Source organism: Acinonyx jubatus, chromosome X, assembly GCF_027475565.1.
Source record: "Acinonyx jubatus isolate Ajub_Pintada_27869175 chromosome X, VMU_Ajub_asm_v1.0, whole genome shotgun sequence".
Lineage (NCBI taxonomy): Eukaryota > Metazoa > Chordata > Mammalia > Carnivora > Felidae > Acinonyx > Acinonyx jubatus.
Window position 1 is genome coordinate 104,613,174 of NC_069389.1, and position 18,014 is coordinate 104,631,187.

At 41.7% G+C, this 18,014-nt stretch overlaps 1 protein-coding gene across 1 annotated transcript; it reads left to right on the top strand.

Moving 5' to 3' along the window:
• The first annotated feature begins 418 nt into the window (after nucleotides 1-418).
• Nucleotides 419-11,253, top strand: RBMX2 (RNA binding motif protein X-linked 2). The gene is made up of 6 exons (XM_015079721.3): nucleotides 419-559; nucleotides 747-862; nucleotides 2,166-2,217; nucleotides 7,845-7,974; nucleotides 9,589-9,766; nucleotides 10,233-11,253. Exons 1-6 carry the CDS (start codon nucleotides 495-497, stop codon nucleotides 10,733-10,735), a joined length of 1,044 nt encoding a protein of 347 aa, XP_014935207.2. The 5' UTR covers nucleotides 419-494; the 3' UTR covers nucleotides 10,736-11,253.
• Nucleotides 11,254-18,014: the final 6,761 nt, after the last annotated feature.

Genomic DNA, 18,014 nt, shown 5'->3' on the forward strand with positions numbered 1-18,014 from the left:
TAGAGACACGCTGGTCAATTGCCTATGCATTTGGATTTGAGGAAGAAAAAAAGGTTTATCCTTTCGCATATCTTCTTCACTTTTCTGTTGTAATTCCTGGACAGAGATGCTTTGATGGGTGTATGTGTGTGTGAGCTAAGATTAGCTGGGAGTGGAAGAGTAGGGATTTGCTCTGAGAGCAAAGGCTGAGACTAAAGTTGCCATAACAGGCACCTTTTCCAGTCTTTATTCAGCATTTATAGGTAGCCCAATCAGTGTGAGGCGTCGTCCAGGAGCTGAGAGTCCGGCAATAAACCCGGCTCACATTCACGCCCCATTTCACATAGGGAGGAAGCGACGGACTAGACAAAAATTCTCCGGTACCGCGAAACCTACGGAGCAAGGTAAGTCCTTTTCCGCGCTAGTGCGCAAGCGCTACGCCCTGGCGCTGTCCAGCCTTCCGGCGCGGGGCGAGCACCGCGGAATCCAATGGGCGCGAGGCGTCAGGGCTGCGCATGCGCGTTGCAGGCTCGCCCGGAAGTCAATGTCTAGCTGCTGAGCGTGGACCCGCGGAGATGAAGTAAGGCCTCAGCTTATCTTTGGGGAAGTAGGGACCGGCCGCGGTAGGTGGCCCACCATGGCTGGGGTGGTAGAGCGTCTGCCGGGCCGAGGGTCGGGAGAGGCGCGGAGACTGAAAAACTACCCCCCTAGTTTTGCTCTCCCTTACATCTGGCCAGGCCGCACTTAACGTCCGCCTGTCTCTGCAGCCCTTTAACTAAAGTGAAGCTGATCAACGAGCTGAATGAGCGTGAGGTCCAGCTTGGGGTGGCAGATAAGGTGTCCTGGCACTCCGAGTACAAGGACAGCGCCTGGATCTTCCTGGGTGAGGTCCACATCTTTCTCCCGCACTACTCGTCATTCTGTCCTGGCCTGCTTTTTAATATTTCAGCATTCCCGCCTTTCATTCTTTCCAGCATTCATCACACTTATTTCCTTCTGCTGTCTGCCCCTTAAATCCTTTTTTCATATCTCTCTCTCCCCCATTTCTAGTTGCTCCCCCTGCCAAATCAGTGCCCACGATAGTTACCCTTTGCCATTCACTGTGGTAAGAGTCTTGCCACTTGGTTTGTCAGAGACAGTTGTTACCATACCGTGTCCCCTCTCCCATTACACAGCTGAGGAAACAGGTGCAGAGAAGTTAATGGACTTAAGGTCACATAGCTAGTATGTGGAGCAACCAGAACTGTGGGATTCTGGAACTCATGGTCTTAGCCACAATCCTGTATTACTGCTAGCCCTTCTTTCCCCTTCCCTCAGAATTAATTCTCCTCATCTAATTAGCTCCTGCCTTCTCTCCATGGCCATATGATCATCTCTGCGTTCACTTTGTGTCACATCCAGTAATGTGACAGTTTGTTCAAAGGGGTTATTGCACCAGATACTGTGCTAAGCATTTTATATCCATTGTTTTATTTAATTCTCACAACAGTTCTGTGGGGTAAGTACTAATATTCCCATTTTACAGATGAGGAAGGAATGATTTGCAGAGGAATTTCTTTCCTATGGAATGCTCAACAGTTGTCTTTATAATCCTTAGTCTATGTGAGGTGGGCTTAAAATTTTTTAACTTAAACTGATTTTGGAACTTAGTTGTGAATTTGCGGGTAAAAGAACAGGTGAGTTCAAGATATGTTTGTGGAAGTAGAGTTTTATGTTGGAAACTATCTGCTTTGTCCATAAGCTTTTGGGTGTGAGGAGTATTTGGTTAGTGCTGACACACAACCTTTCAGTCAAAGTTAATCACTCCTTTTCCTGCCCTACTGCTGCACCTTATATATGCTTCTATCATATCATCAGACTGTGAGTTCTTTTTTCTTTTTTTGAAGGTTTATTTATTTTTGAGAGAGAGAGAGAGAGAGAGAGAGGGAGACAGAGGATCCAAAGCAGGCTCTGTGCTGACAGCAGAGACTGATACAGGGTTTGAACTCACTAACCATGAGATCATGACCTGAGCCACAGTCGGATGCCTAACCGACTGAGCCACCCAGGGGCCCCAGACTGAATTCTTTGAGGGCAGGCCCTGTGGCTTACTCTTCTTTGCACCCCCAGTGCCAGGCCTAGTGCATGGTATGTAATATACACTTGGTAAATGTTTGTGGAATTGAAATGTGTTTTTTGTCTTCTAGGAGGACTTCCTTATGAACTGACTGAAGGGGACATCATTTGTGTGTTCTCACAGTAAGTCTTTTTCATTTCCTGACTTCTGGGTCATCAGAGTGTGCTACCATAAAGCATTTTGTGGCATCATAAAATCCATTTATTTTAATTCTAGGCTGATTGGTCTCCCTGCATGGGGAAGGCTAGAGCATCTGCTCTAGTCTAGATCAGCCCCAGGACATGGTTATAGAAGTCTCCCAATATGCAAAATCCAAGAAGTTGGATAATTTAGGAAGCCATCTTAGGGATTATGGTCTATTTTTACTGCTCTTTCACTGAGGCTTGTCCAGCCTCGGCCTACACGCAAACAGAGTGGAACTCACAAGAAGCTACTATGTGGAGCTCCTTGGACTCCTACAAGCTAAGGGTAACCCATGGTCCCAGGGCCCTTCTGGCACACACCTGTGTGGTGTTGTAGGATTAGGGCAAAGCACAGAGGAGTGGGGAAAAAAAGCAAAAGGTTTAGGTAGCAGTTTGTTTTCTTTGTTTCTAGATGAGCATGAGGTTAGTGAGCAGAGCCAATCTCTTTATCCAGAAGCTGAGAATTACAGGCTGGTGAGGAACAAGAATGAGTAGATGAACCTTATACTCTTCATTCTGCTGTGAGATGAAAGCAGCAGTACTGGGGTGGGAGAGCGATTTGGCAGCTCGCACTGGTAGTGACAGCTGGGAGGAGAGGGACTGGGCACAACCCAGAGTGACACAGAGTGGTTAGACAGTCTGTAGGGCCAGAGGGGCCCTGAGGGCAGAGGACTGTTGCAGGGAAGCTGCATGAATAGGCAGAAGACAGTGGCAAAAGGGTTTGGGCAAGCAAACACAGCCAACACACCATGGCAGAGACATTGCCATGGCAGTAGATGATTGGACCATCCCATAGGAAGGAGACCCTGGATGAGTGGTTGGGCAGCATTTGGGACAGAGGGCCATGGGAAGGAAATTGGGCAGTACACATGAGAAGAAGGCCGTGGTAGAGGGCCTTGGCATCCCACACTGGCAGAGTGCCCTGAGAGGGACAGAGGCTGCTTCCTCCAAATTCTGGGCAGCTGGAAGTTCGCAGCAGGTGCAGCTTCCACCCCTTAGGATACCTCTGCCTGGTCCAGCCCTGCATTTAGGGGCTGTTCTTGTCTTATTTGCATTGAGTGATGATCAGCTAGTGTTTGTTTATTCTAATTCTCAATTCTGGCTACACACATTGCTCTCCATGAAGATTGCTGTTGCCATTGATAACAGTGGTTTTCAAAAAATGTTTTGTTTTCTGATTATCAAGGTAATGTATAATCATTATAATGCATAATCATTTGGCAAAAAGGAAAAGCATAAAGAAGGAAATAGAATGTACTTTAAGGAAAAACAACATTTTGGTGTATTTATTTTTTATTTAATGTTGGGCATTATTTCTAATATTTTGCCATTATAAATTGTATTGCAGCATACATGGTAGTATATACATCTCTGTATGGATTCATACCTTCCGTAGTGAAATTACTGGATCAATATGTTAGCGTTTTTAAGATGTTTTATAAATATGATCAAATTGCTCTTTGAAAGGTTGTACCGATTTCTACTCTCACTAGAATGCCCATTTTTGTGAATGCTAATCAACCGTGGTAATTTTAAAAAATATTTGTTGTATGGCTTCTCATTATTATTTTATTTTGCCTTTATTTAATCATCAGTGAGGTTGATGTAATCTTTTCAGATTTACATGCCATTATTATTTTTTAAGTGTCTATTCATATCCCTTGCTTGTTTTTTGCTGTTGGTGTGTTCCTCATTTTCTTAGTGATTTTACAAAAGCTCTTAATTGATGTTAACTCTTTGTTATAACATTTTGTCATGTACTGTGTTACTGTGGGCTTATTGTACTTAATTTGATGTGTTCTACTACATTGCCATCATCATTATATCTTGATGCACAAATTGTACCAGTTTGGTCTATAGGAGTCCATTTAAATGAGTTCCTATATTTTTTCTTTTACTTTTTATGTTGAAATAATCTCAGACTTAAATTATGAAAGTTATAAAGTAGTATAAGGAATACCTATTTCCCTTTTTCTTAAATGTTAACATTTTACCACATTTGCCTTGTCATTATTTCTCCCTATGTATACCTATTATTTTTTTTCTGAATAATTTGAGCGTCAGTTACAGACATGGTGCCCATTTATCCCTAAATTCTTCAATGTGTATTTTCCCCCAAACAAGGGCATTCTCTTGTTTAACCTCGGTATGGTGATCAATTCAAGAAGTTAACACTGATACAATAGTATTGTATTAAGCCTAATCCTTAGGCTTTATTCAGCTTTACCAGTTGTCCTGCTAAGATTCTTTACAGAATAGGAAAAGCAATTACTTTCTGGTCCTTTATCTGTGGTATAAATTGTAAATATTTTCTCCTAATTTGTCATTTGTCTTTTGACTTTGTGATTTTTTTTTTTTTTGCTATGCAGAATTAAAAAAACATTTTTATTCATTCGTGTATTTAAATTATCATGTGGTAAAATTGACTTTTTAGGGGGTGTACAGTCCTGTGAGCTTTAATGCGTGTATAGATTTGTGTAGTTACCCCACAATTAGGATAAAGAACAATTCCATCACCCCAAAAACTCCTTTGTGCTGTCCCTTTATAGTCTCATGCTCTAGTGTTTTATATGATCAAATTTATCAGTCTTTTTTTTATTGATTCTGGATTTTGAGTCATAATTAGACAGTATTTCTCTCCACTCCACCCATCTGTATTCTCTTCTAGTACTTGTATAGTTTCAGTTTTATGCATTGAAGTCTGATCCATTTAGGGTTATTCTGATAGTGTGAGATACAGATTCACTTTCATGTTTTTTTTCAATGGTTGTTCAGTTCCCACATTTATAAAAAAGTCCATATTTTCCCAAGCAAATTAAGATGTTACCTTTACCATGTTACTTTACCATATATACTTGAGTCTCTTTATTGGCTTTCTTTTTTTTTTAATGTTTTTATAAAGTTTATTTATTTTGAGAGAGAGAGAGGGAGGGAGAGAGAGAGAATGCATGCATAAGTAGGGGAGGGGCAGAGAAGGAGAGAGAGAACCCCAAGCAGGCTCCCCACTGAGCAGGGCTTGATCTCCTGACTGACCTGAGCTGAAATCAAGAGTCAGATGCTTAACTGACTGAGGGACCGAGGCATCCCTCTTTATTGGCTTTCTGTTCTCTTTTGTTGGTCTGTCTCTTCACGTGCCAGTACCACACTAATCAATCATAGAAGTTTTCAGTGTGTTTAAAATCTAGGAGAGTTGCTCCCTCTCCTTGTTCTTTTTTGAAGTTTTCCCATCTATTCTTATATGTTCATTTTCCCATGAGAACATTAGAATCAACTTCTTCAGCTAAATAAAACACAACTTATACTACATTAAATTTAAGTATTAACTTGGGGAAGATGTTGCTGTCTTTATGATGTTGAGTCATCCTATCCAAAAACAAGGGATGTCTTCATATTTGTTCAAATCTGTGTGGTGTTTCAGTTTTTAAAAGTTTTCTTTATATAGACTTTGTGCATTGCTTGTTAAGTTTATTTTTAAGTATTTTATCTTTTTGTTACTATTAAAAATGGGGTTTATCTTTAATTATGTCTTCTGATTGTATGTAAGAGAGTGATTTATTTTTTTAACTTTGTATCCTATTACTGAATTGTTACACTGTTTTTTTCATTGCTTCTCTTAGGTTTTCTATACAGACTATCCTATATAATCTTCAGAGATAGTGTTACTACTTCTTTTTCATTTTTTACATGTTTTCTCCTGTGTAATTGCATTGTCCAATACCTACAATATTAAATAGTGTTAAATAGTTCCTGGCCTCAGTTGAATTGGCCCAGGTACAGGTTTCCCCTGCTAGCCGAAGGTAGTGTTCTGTAAAAGCTTTTTCTAAGCTGAAATGGCATAAGGTGGAAAAGCAATTACCATTTCATAAAAGCAAAAATCCTCTTCAGATTTCTTAGTGAAAACAGGTACTAATATAGGCCTTTTGTAAAAGCAAAGTGGCATAAAGTAAACATTGGATGAGTAGCCTGTATTTTCTATTTGGTAAGATGCTACATACCTGGCTGGGATGTATGTATATGATCATGTTACTAAGTATCAATCAATAGCTATTTTTAAAATAAGTTTATTTATTTATTTTGAGAGAGAGAGAGAGAGAGAGAGAGAGAGAGAGAGAACACAAGCTGGGGAGGGGCAGAGAGGTGGGGCAGAGGATCCGAAGTGGGCTCTGTGCTGACAGCAGAGAGCCTGATGCAGGGCTCAAACTCATGAACTGTGAAATCATGACCTGAGCTGAAGTCGGACCCTTAACTGACTGAGCCACCCAGGCGCCCAATTCCTATTTTATTTTTACGACTTTACTTTTTAACTTAGGAATCTTTAACTTAGCTGGAATTTAACTTTGTACAAGGAATAATGTAGAATTTTCTAGTTTCTATTTAATTAATTTCTGCTTTTATCTGTATTAATTCCCATCTGCTTTCCTTATGTTTGTTTTCTTTTATATTCATTCTGTCTTTTTGATGTAAAACTCTTTAAGGTTACAGATTTTCCTGAGTATGGTTTTTGCCCTATCCTGTAAGTTTTGGTATATATGCTTCTCATTTTTTTTTTTTTGAAGTACTCTGCCATTGATGTTTTTCTTCATTTTATTTCACTTTTTCTTTGATCCAGTTGTTAGCTAAGAGAGTAGGTTTCAAGTTTTAGTTAATAGGGTTAACATTTAGTTAACATTAGTTAACATTTATTCATTTTTGAGAGACAGAGAGAGACAGAGCAGAGTGGGGGAGGGGCCGAGAGAGAGGGAGACACAGAATTGGAAGCAGGCTCCAGGCTCTGAGCTGTCAGCACAGGGCCCAACACGGGGCTTGAACTCATGTACTGCGAGATCATGACCCAAGCCAAAGTCGGATGCTTAACTGACTGAGCCACCCAGGCGCCCCTAGGGTATTTTTTTATTTAAAATATTATTTTCGGCTGTATAACATTGTGATTGGAGGACATGGTCTGTTCTGTTTTTGGAGGTTATTGAGGTTTTTGGAGGTTATAGTCAATTTTAGACTCTTTAGAAGAAATTGTCCTCTTTTTGTGAGATTTAAATGTATCTATATATCCACTAGTTTGACATTAATATTTAACATTATAATTGTTATATTATTAATTATGTTTCTTTGTATTACATAATTATATATTGATATTTCTCTGACCTTAATTTTGTCAACATTATATGTTATAAACTTAAAGTGGTATGTTAAAATCTCTCATAACTTTTGTTATTAGTTTTTCTTTGTATTTCTCATACTTAATTAAAATTTTTGATTTGTTAATGTATACATAAAGTTTCATGATATATCTTTGTAATATATTAGGATCTTTTTCAGTGTAAAAGAGCTCTTTTAGTCCCATTTAAATATTTTTTTGGCCTTGAATTCATCTTCAGTCTTAATATTACCACCCATTTTTTAATTGAGTGTTCATGCTATATCATCTAATTTTTATTTTTAACTTTTGTGTCATCTTGTTCTAGATATGTCTCCTGTACAGACTATATTATTTGAATTTTGTTTTGTCATTCAGTTGAAATTTTTGCATTTTAAATCAATAGTGTCTTACTCTTTTATAAAATAAATAGATATGGGGAGATTGTTAACATTAATCTGGTGCGGGACAAGAAGACTGGGAAATCCAAAGGATTCTGTTTCCTCTGCTATGAAGACCAGAGGAGCACAGTTCTTGCTGTTGACAATTTTAATGGGATCAAGGTGAGTGTGTTCACTAAGCAGGATTTGGCTGGACTTTTCCTGTATGTAGGGGTTTGGTTTAATTTACCACCTGATCGCCACAGGTTCAAGGACAGTACTGGTCAGCTGGGTGTGTGAGAGGGTTGCAGAGGTGTGGGGACATACTGACCAGGAAATGATCCCAGGAAATGATTTCTTTGGCTTATGACCCTACTAACAATTGTTCCTTTTCCTCATGTTCATCTTCCCAGGAGCGTGGGTACCATGCACCATGCCCCAAACCAAGCCTCTTGTTTCTCACCTTTCCATCCTCACACCCCACTCTCACCTCTGACATATTGGGCAGCAAAGAGACTCTCAAATATTGCTCTTTCATGCTATCCTCTGTCAGGGGATTTGGGGCTGTGTCATGGCTTCATGCTCTGAGACATGGCTTTGTATGTCTGTCATATGTCTCCAGTCACTTAGCATTACTGGGCCCTGGAAATTCTCTAAAGTCTGATGACAAATTCTACAAAAATCACTCCTTCTGAAGTTTTTTCTCCTCTGTTTCCTCTCAGTTCACCCTGGGGCTGAGAGAAAGTGATGGGACAAGTCAGGTTTATCTATGCTCCACCCAATTCCTATGCTTCTTTAGCAGTTGGATGAACATTGTCATAGGTTGGGGGGGGTGACTTTTGACTTGGAGAGTTTGTCACTGATTGCACCAGTATGGAGCAGCTGGAGACTATAGGACAGGATGGAATAAGGTTCTAGGCTTGATTTATAAGGGTCAGCAGTCAAATGGAGTCACCATGAAAGGGAGGTTTTCAAAAATGTTTTTGAAAAGGGGAATAGGATAGATGACAGAAGCTACTCAGACTTAAAGGTAAGAATAAAAATCTGCTCTTGTGTGGGAACAATAAAAGCCAGACTTTTCAAATTTTGGATTGTTTTGCCTATAGAATAAGTCTGTATCTGCCCAAATGTTTTTAAGTGAGGGGTTAATTTTTTGTTGTTCACCCAGAGAGTTGTGATTGACAACAAAAGTATCAGTGTGAGCCAGTTGTTCCACTATGGTGAGGGTAGAGCAAGGTATGAGGGCTGAAGAAAAAAGATTCCTTCCCCCTTCCCAACTGTTGGTCTGCCTTGGCCTCATCCTACTTGCTGTATCAAGAAAACAGCTGTAGCATTGCACTTGATTTCAGGAATTCTTTCTAGCTGCCAGACCATGGTATGTTTTACTGTAAATTAATGTTACAGATTGAGGGTAATTTTGCATGTGAATTCTCACAGTTTCCCCTGCTGCTTGTGCTTTGGACAGTACCAGCCAGGCTTTTTTCACTTAATGCAAGTGTAGAACATGAAGGTTATTGTGTGGTACACTGGAGTAAAGTGACAAGGCTGTCTAGTATGACTGCCTCAGGAACTCCAGCTGCCCCTGGCCCTATCTGGATGCCCCAAGTGCTGAGCAAGTTATAATCTGGGTGTATGTGCTGTTACACACCAGTTGGACAGGTCTGCTTTAGTGATTTCCCCAGAAATAGAATTAGCAGGAAGGTAAGGGGTGTGGTTCAAACCATGGCTTTCTGCAGCTGGGTTCAAATAGTTTGATAGGAGGGCCATCTTTGCTGAAGCATTGCCTGTCTGTCTTAGATCAAAGGAAGAACTATCCGAGTGGATCATGTGTCTAACTATCGGGCTCCTAAGGACTCAGAAGAAATGGATGATATGACCAAAGAACTCCAGGAGAAGGGCTGTGGGGCTTTTACCCCCTCAGAGAGTTCATCTGAGGGTTCTGAAGATGACAAACCCACAAAAAAACACAAAAAAGGTAAAGCGTTAAGTTCCGAGAGAAGATTCTGGGTAGTCTAAGTGTTTATTCTTCCTAGCGTTCACTGAGAGTTGATAATCAGTTCTTAAGTGTGAAGGGGAAAGGTGTTTGGGAAACCTTGCTTTAATTGGGAAAGGAGAGGTATCAGTGGAAGACAAATATTATGGGCTGAGTTCTGTCTCCTAAAATTCATACATTAAAGTCCTAATCCTCTAGTACCTCAGAATGTGAGTGTATTTGTAGTTAGGGTTTTTAGAAAGGTAATTAAGGGTGAGAACTGCCTTATACAGCATCTTGACATATCAAGGCTGACAGACATCCAACTTGGCTTCTCAGAGACACTTTCTGGAAGTATAGATTATGACTGCTTCACACACAGTGCTGCCCATGGTGCTTTCCTTTTGCTTATACCCTCCCTCTCCTCCATCTTCCTTTCCTTATTGGTTGCGCCCCTTTTTTCCTCCAGACAAAAAGGAAAAAAAGAGAAGAAAGAAAGACAAAGAGAAGACTGACCGGGAGGTACAGGCAGAGCAGCCAGCCTCCTCTTCATCACCCAGAAGCAAGGCGATAAAGGAAAAGGATGACCCTGGCTCTAAAAAGCACAGCAGCAAGAACTCAGAGAGGGGTCAGAAGTCAGAGTCCAGAGAGGTGCGGAGGCACTATCCCAGCTCTCCTGAGGTCAGGACCATCTGCCGCAGTGGAGCAGAAGACAGAGAGAGGGAGCCGAAGAAGGAGAAGGCTAAGCATGAACATAGGTCCTCAACCAGGAGGGAAGAAAGAGAAGAAAAGAACAGGGAGAGAGATAGATGTCGAAGCTCAGACACACATTCCGGCCGGCACAATGGACGTTCTGAGGGACATAGTCAGAGAAGTAGAAGTAGGAGCCGAGATAAATCCCACAGGCATAAAAGGGCCCGACACTCCCGGGACCGGGAGTCCTCTAACCCCAGTGACCGCAGGCATCACTGAAACTGCAGCCCGTGACTGCCTGGTAGAATTGCAAATGAACTAGGCCTTTAAAATGCAATCATATTCAGTTATGCTTTTACTATTACTATAAGTAAAATCTCTGAGGCTGAATTCTTTTAATCCCTTGAGTATTAGAGTCATAGACAGCTGTAGTTTTAACAGCCAAATATCCTGGATTTTTAAGTGAAATCCATTGCTCCTGGGAATATGCTCGGTACCTACTGGAGGAGGTATCCTAAATTTGGTTTCATAAACATGGCCCTTGAATTTATGACCCCAATTTATGACAAAATTGCCAGGAAAGGGGAAATATCAGGCAATTCTAGAATTCTGGTCTTTGTGCTAGATGTTTAGGTGACCTTTCCAGTTGGCAGGTATAGCCATAGAATAGAGAAGTGTGGTTTAACTAGGTTCAGACAGCTTGATGTGAATGTGATATTGATTCCTAACACCAGCCCGCTCCCTCTGCACCCCACCCTCCTTTAAAAAAATTTTTTATAAACATCTTTTTTTTCGCATTTTGTTTTTTTGGTTGATATGTCTCCACATTTTTTCCTTGCTATCTATTTATTTATGTATGTATGTATTTATTTATATTGAGGTGAAATTCACATAACATGAAATTAACAATTTTAAAGGGATTGAATTCAGTGGCATTTGGTACAATCACGGTGTTATAAAACCACCACCACTGTCTAGTCCTAAAACATTTTCATCACTCCAAAATGAAACCCTGTCCCCATTAAACAGTTACTCTCCATTCCCTCCTCCTTGTCCCTGTCAACTACCAGTCTGCGTTCCATTTCTGTGGAATACCTATTCTGGACATTTCATGTAAGTGGAATTGTACAATATGTGGCCTTTTGTGTCTAGTGTCTTTCACTTAGTATGTTTTTGAGGTTCATCTGTGTTGTAGCATGGATCAGTACTTTGTTCCTTTTAATGGCTGAGTAATATCCCATTGTATGGATATACCACGTTTTGTTTATCTATTCATCAGTGGATGGACATTTGGGTTTCTACCTCTTGGCTAGCCACTCCTTTTCCATGTTTCAGACATACCAGGCCACTTGTGGGCCTAGTTTCCTTTTTAATTAGCTGTTCTTGCTGAGATGGGAATACTGTCAGTTCCATCGCATATCCATCTGGTCTCCTTGGCAGTTTTTTCTCATCTTGAGAATCTTGCCCTTTTACTTTATCAATCAGTCCCTTATGACTTTGGTAGGAATTAGTTCCCAGGACCTTAATATCCCTGCTGAATTATTAAAATTGAACTTCTGATCCTGTAAAACAGAGGAATACATTTTTAAATATAATTTATTGTCAAATTGGTTTCCATACGACACCTAGTACTCATCCCAACAAATGCCCTCCTCAATGCGCATCACCCACTTTCCCCTCTCTCCCCACCGCATCAACCCTCAGCTTGTCCTTGGTATTTAAAGAGTCTCTTATGGTTTTCCTCCCTCCCTCTCTGTAACTTTTTTTTCCCCTTCCCCTCCCCCATGGTCTTCTGGTAAGTTTCTCAAGTTCCCCATATGAGTGAAAATATATGATATCTGTCTTTCTCTGACTGATTTCACTTAGCATAATACCCTCCAGTTCCACCCACGTTGCTACAAATGGCCAGATTTCATTCTTTCTCATTGCCAAGTAGTAGAGGAATACATTTTTAATAGTGGGCACATTTAGTTTACCTGGTATGTTATTTTGGGTCCAAGATTAGATGCACAAGAGAGTTTTTTTAGGGGAAAATGCCCATGAAAGAAAATGGGGAAGGAGGCAAGAGGAGTCTGGAAAAGCAGTCAGACTCTGATAAGAGGTCTAATCTCTGGAAAAGCAGGGAGGGAAGAAGGAAGTTTGAGTAGGAAAAGTCTTATACTACTGTGGTGTTCTGAGAATGTTTCAGCAAGACCAGTGGTGAGTTCTTGAGCCAAAGTCATCTGTCAGAGGAGTTCCTATTAGATCAGCTTTGGTAAGCAGGAGTTCTTGCTTTTGGACCTCCGTTGGCCCTTGTGGCCACTCTGCTTATGTGTCCATTGTGCCAGTTGTGTGGTATCATTGACAAAGGCCAGTGTACCTGGCTGAGTCCTTTTGTGTGCTTGGCAGTTCAGTGCCTCTTCTGTGATGGATGCTCTGATGGATGTTAACATGTGATACAGAAATATTCACAGTTTGCCTACTCCCACGTGTCAGTCCACAGCATTTACACCAGACCTTGTCTCTAATCTTCAGCTCTTTTCCTTCCAGTATCCCAACTAGATAGGCCATTGACCACAGCCTAGGAGTTGGTATATATGCGATAAATATTCTCAATTTTGGCCACTTCTTTTACACCAAGTCAAGTGCACTGCTTGAGGTTCTGTCCATTGGAAAAATTTTCTTTCTCCTCCCCTGAATGTGGCTGAATGCAGATAACATTCATCTTCATTTTGTGATGACCCACCAAGCTCAAATTGTTTTCTGCCCCAGCTGGTCATCCTGGAACCCCCATTTTGCTATAGGTGCAAAGATACAAGGGCTACCATTCTCTGCATCTTTTAGGTTTTTAATAGTAACACTGATCTACTCTGTCTCCCCTGAGCTGTATTATTATTTTATGTATTGTTTAGGGTTCTGCCAGGGAAACAACCAGTAGAATATATGTATCCTGCTGTAAGCCAGTTCCTAATGAGAAAACATACAGGCATACCTTGTCTTATACTTTGCTTAATTGTGCTTTACAGATAATTTTTTTTATAAATTAAGGGACTGTGGCAACCCTGTGTCAAAGAAGTCTCGGTGTCATTTTTCCTCACACCATTTGCTTCGTGTCCCTGTCAGATTTTGGTAATTGCCACATTTCAAACTTTTTCATTATTATTACATTTGTTATGGTGATCTGTGACCAGTGGTTATGACTCACTGAAAGCTCAGATGATGGTTAGCATTTTTAGCAATAAAGTATTTTTCAATTAAGGTATGTACATTGGTTTTTTATGCATAATGCTATTTATTGCACACTTTAGACTACAGTATAGTGTAAACATAAGTTTTATATGCAGTGGGAAATGAAAAGATACATTAACGTGTTATTGTGATACTCGCTTTATTGTAGTCTGGAACTGAACCCCTGATAGCTCTGAGGGGTGTGTGTGTGTGTGTGTGTGTGTGTGTGTGTGTGTGTGTGGCAAGGAATTGAATTCTGCAGTTGTTGGAGCTGGCTAGGCAAGTCTGAAATTTATAGGGCAGGATATTTAAGTCTGAAATTTATGAGGCTGGAAATGCTTGGGCAGGAGCTGACACTGCAGTCCACAGGCAGAATTTCTTCAGGGAAATCTCAGTTTTGCTATTAAGTTCTTCCAATTGATTAGATAAGGCCCACCCTGAATGAGGATAATCTCCTTTACTTAAAATCAACTGATTGTAGATGTTAATCACATCTATAAAATGCTTTCACAACAGCATTTAGATTGATGTTTGATTAATTGATTGACAACCCCCCTACAGCCTGAGGCAAGTTGACACAGAAAAGTAACCATCCCAGTTTATTCTTGTCCATGGTGGAGGGGAACAGTTTCAGAGGTTTCCACTTGACTTTCCTCATGTGACAGCTCTTACCCATTAGGCTAAGGACCCATGTGGGGATTACTCTCAAGCAGCAACTTGGTTCCTGTCACACATTTGGGGAGTGGGAAATGACGACTAGGCAGGTCTGCAAGCCCCCTATGAGTCTTGTTATAGGCCAGGCCTTCAGTTATTATTCAGCCCTGAAACCTCCAGTCTAACAGGGCTGTGATCATGCTTCAGGTCTCTAGGTACAAATGTCAACTTTGATCTTGAATCCAGTATTCCTCAAATCTCTGGCTCTTCTTTCCTCAGTGTTCATACATTGAAGCAAGTGGCTATAAGTCCCTTTAAGGGAAGTACTGAGGGGATATTCATCCTTGTCCTTCCTTCTACGGACCAAGCTACCTCTTCCAGGTCTGCAAACAGCTGAAGTTTGGAAACTGAGCAAGGAATTCAGAATTTTTATTGGGGAAACCTCCCTGAAACCCCTGCTCCTCCACTGTTGTCTTTTTCAGCTTGTAGATCCTGATACCCTTGCTCGCTGTCCATCTGTATTATTCCTAGGGACACCACAGTCCATCCGCCATCTCTGCAACTCCCTGTGGGTAAGGCTCTCTTGGCTGTCCTTCAGGCCTTGTGGTTCATTTTGGTGTTTGCAACCTTCTGGCTTTTGGAAGGTAGCACCTCTACCTGGTCACTATTACTCTAGGGCCTCAGCTCTGTGATGGTCTCTTACTGCCATCCCTGGCCAGTAGAGGAGGTCACCTCTGAACTTAGTGATGCTGGTGCCCCTTTTATCAGTGCCTTCCTGATGGCCTTGGTAAATGAGGTGTTCCTGCACCTCCCTGCCCCCGCCCCATGGAACACTACCGTCTCATGGGGTTTTTCCACTGTAGCACGTCCACTTCCCTCTGCCTTTTCATTCCTTCTTTTGCCATTTGTCAGGACAGCTCAGGCGTTTCAGTTTTGTTCAGTGGTAGCCATCACTTTCTCCAAGCCACCTTAGTAGAGACTTTGTATCTCCTGCAGGTCCTTGCCAGGGGATTAAATCTGTATTTTGAGAATGTCCTCTCAAATCAGTGAATTTTTGCTTTTCTGTTCCTCTTGATATACCACCCTCAAAAATCCAAACCCAATGCTTCCTTGGCTGCTGTCAGTGCCTGTCAGCTAATTCTTGCAGCTCTTTGGTGTTATTCTTTCTTCTCTTTACTAGGCTCAGGACTGACCTAGCCAGGTTATGCTGGATTAAATGTGGGATTTAATCCTAGTTTTCAGTTTAGGAACCAGGAGACGGGCTGGACACAGCTCCTTGGAGGGCGATACGAGTTGCCTTGAGGGAGCAGGCTCTGCAGCATCTTCCGGTGAAGGGAAAATGCTAGCTCTCATTAGGGAAGAGTGGTCCCCTCTGCAAGGTAAAGTCTGGGAGGGGATGTCTGCAGAGCCAACACCCTGAGGAGTGTCTGGCTAGATGTTCCCACTCCATGTCTCAGGGTCTCAGGATTTTCCAACTACATGGAGTCATGTGGCCCTGCCTTCAGCAGAGCAGACCCACCACGTATTAAATATTGAGTATTTAGTCTCTCTTGAGTTCTGCCACTCCCGTATGTTCTTCTTTGGTCTGCTCCCCCACTGCGGGAGAAAAGGACTTCTTTGTAAGCTCCACAGAGAGTCTCTGGCTCTCACACTTAATCTTTAGCTACTTATTACCTGTCATCCATTTCTCATTACCCTGCTGCAGGGCGTCAGTACATTTTGACAGTATTCAGCCATCTCCACTGTCTCTGTAGGCCATATTCCTCTCATATATTTCAAAAGTCTGAATCACCACATCTGCAAGGCCATTCTCCCAGTTTTCCCAGGTCATCTCCAGAGAACTGTTTAGCACTTGGGCTGCCATCTTGTGCCTGGGACTGTCTGTGTCCTACACCCCCATCAGGACAGTGTCCATTTTGTCCACCGGCCAATGACTGAGGCAGTCCTGGAACCCCATCTTATCACAGCCTGTTTTCTTGGACCACCACTGGCACCATTTGTGCTAGTTTGAATTCTCTGAGAAGCAGATGCCAAGATGAGATTGGCATGTAAGAGATTTACTAGTGAAAACGCCTGTGAGGGAAAATGAGTGGGAGCTAGAGAAGTCCAGGAGAGCTGATGGACAGACTAGATGCAGGTCTAAATTCTGTGGAAGAGAGAGGGAAGGAAGGAGGGGTGTTGGGTAGGAAAGATCTTGGACCATGTGGTGCAGTTCTAAGAACATTTTGGCAAAACAAGTGCGTCTGTTGGGAGAGGCAGTCCACTGTGGGTCGTGAGCATCCTTGCACATTCTTGGTGAGGCTTTTTAAAGCAAGGCTCATTGGTCTCCCTAATACTGAGCCACTTGTGCAGGGCAAGGTGACCACAATGTGACTATCATTGAACTGCTTGCTTCCCAGGGGAGGGGCACTGGTTTGTTTGCTCATTGCTCAAGAAGTCCTGGGCCCTTGACTTTGGGTTCCTCAGCTGCGATGCAACCCACTGCATGGGTAGTGCCCCATCTGAGCCCATTACATTGTTCTGTAGGATTTGGGACAGGGGAGCTTGCAAAGCTTCACTGATACTCATGCTGATGCCATTTGCTGTGCTGTAATAAACTGTCTTGTTCTAACTCATTAAGTCTTCCTGTCTACTTTCTACATCTGTGAAGTAGTGTCAGAGCCAGTCCTTGCTATCCTTTGTCAGGCTGGAGTTCTTCCCTGGCAGCATCCCTGACTCCAAGTCACCTGTTAAGGGAGTCCTGTGTCTCACAGGAATGGCTTGTCTTAATATCTCTGCCACATTCAGTCATTGGCAGAGAGCAGCTTGTGGGAAGTTTGGCCTTGGTGAACATGCAGGGATAATGGATTTCAGCTACACAGCACTGGATTTCAGAGCTCAGCAGCTGTGGCCATTTGTCACTTATGCTCCCTGTAGTCAGAGATCTGAGAGGTGCGTATGCACCCTGCACTAGGCCAAGCCTGAAGCAACCGGCTAGCAATTGGTGTTAGTTGATCTTTGGGTACAGTGAATGTTCCTTTCATGGATTCACTTCACAGAAGACAGTTGGAATTCATTGGTGGACAAATTCCCAGTGATCTCAAGGCTAAACAGCCACATTGAATGAAGTGCTCAATTAAGAATGTTTTTTGTTTTTTGCCGTATCAATATTTCTTTCATGTAGCCTAATTAACATCCTAGTCTGTCAGTCCCTTTTTGCTTCCTCTAACCTTTTGGGCCGGATAAGTATCTGTCTCAGCAATTTATAAACTCATTGAATCCTAAAATGGAAATAATCCTTATCTGGTACAGGACATACCTTCTGTAAACATGTTTTGAAGCTCTTTGAAAGGAATAACCTGGTCATTGTCTAAGTGGTATTCTAGTGAAGTATAAAGTGCTCAGTGCTGTGCTGTCAGGACCAAAGAATAAAGTTAAGTGTTTCATGATGTCTTTTATTTTATCTGAAATTGTCAACTTAGAAGACATGTTTTGGGTGTAATTATTTGCACTAGGATTTAACTTAGAGTTCTTCCTTTACTAAATAAGTGGCTCCTGATTTCTACAAGTGTTACTGGAAACTGTGTCATAAAATAGATAAGAGCAGGTCATATTTTTCAGTAGGAAATAATCTATAATTACATTTGCGATAAGCATTTGGTATTCTGTAAATTAAGTATGACCAATAGTATGTCATCAAAGATATATTGGTCCCTAG

Coding starts and splice junctions, on each gene's coding strand:
- RBMX2 (XM_015079721.3), top strand. CDS start 495: ATGCGCGTTGCAGGCTCGCCCGGAAGTCAATGTCTAGCTGCTGAGCGT. Junction 560..746: donor CGTGGACCCGCGGAGATGAA/GTAAGGCCTCAG, acceptor CTGTCTCTGCAG/CCCTTTAACTAAAGTGAAGC. Junction 863..2,165: donor CAGCGCCTGGATCTTCCTGG/GTGAGGTCCACA, acceptor TTTGTCTTCTAG/GAGGACTTCCTTATGAACTG.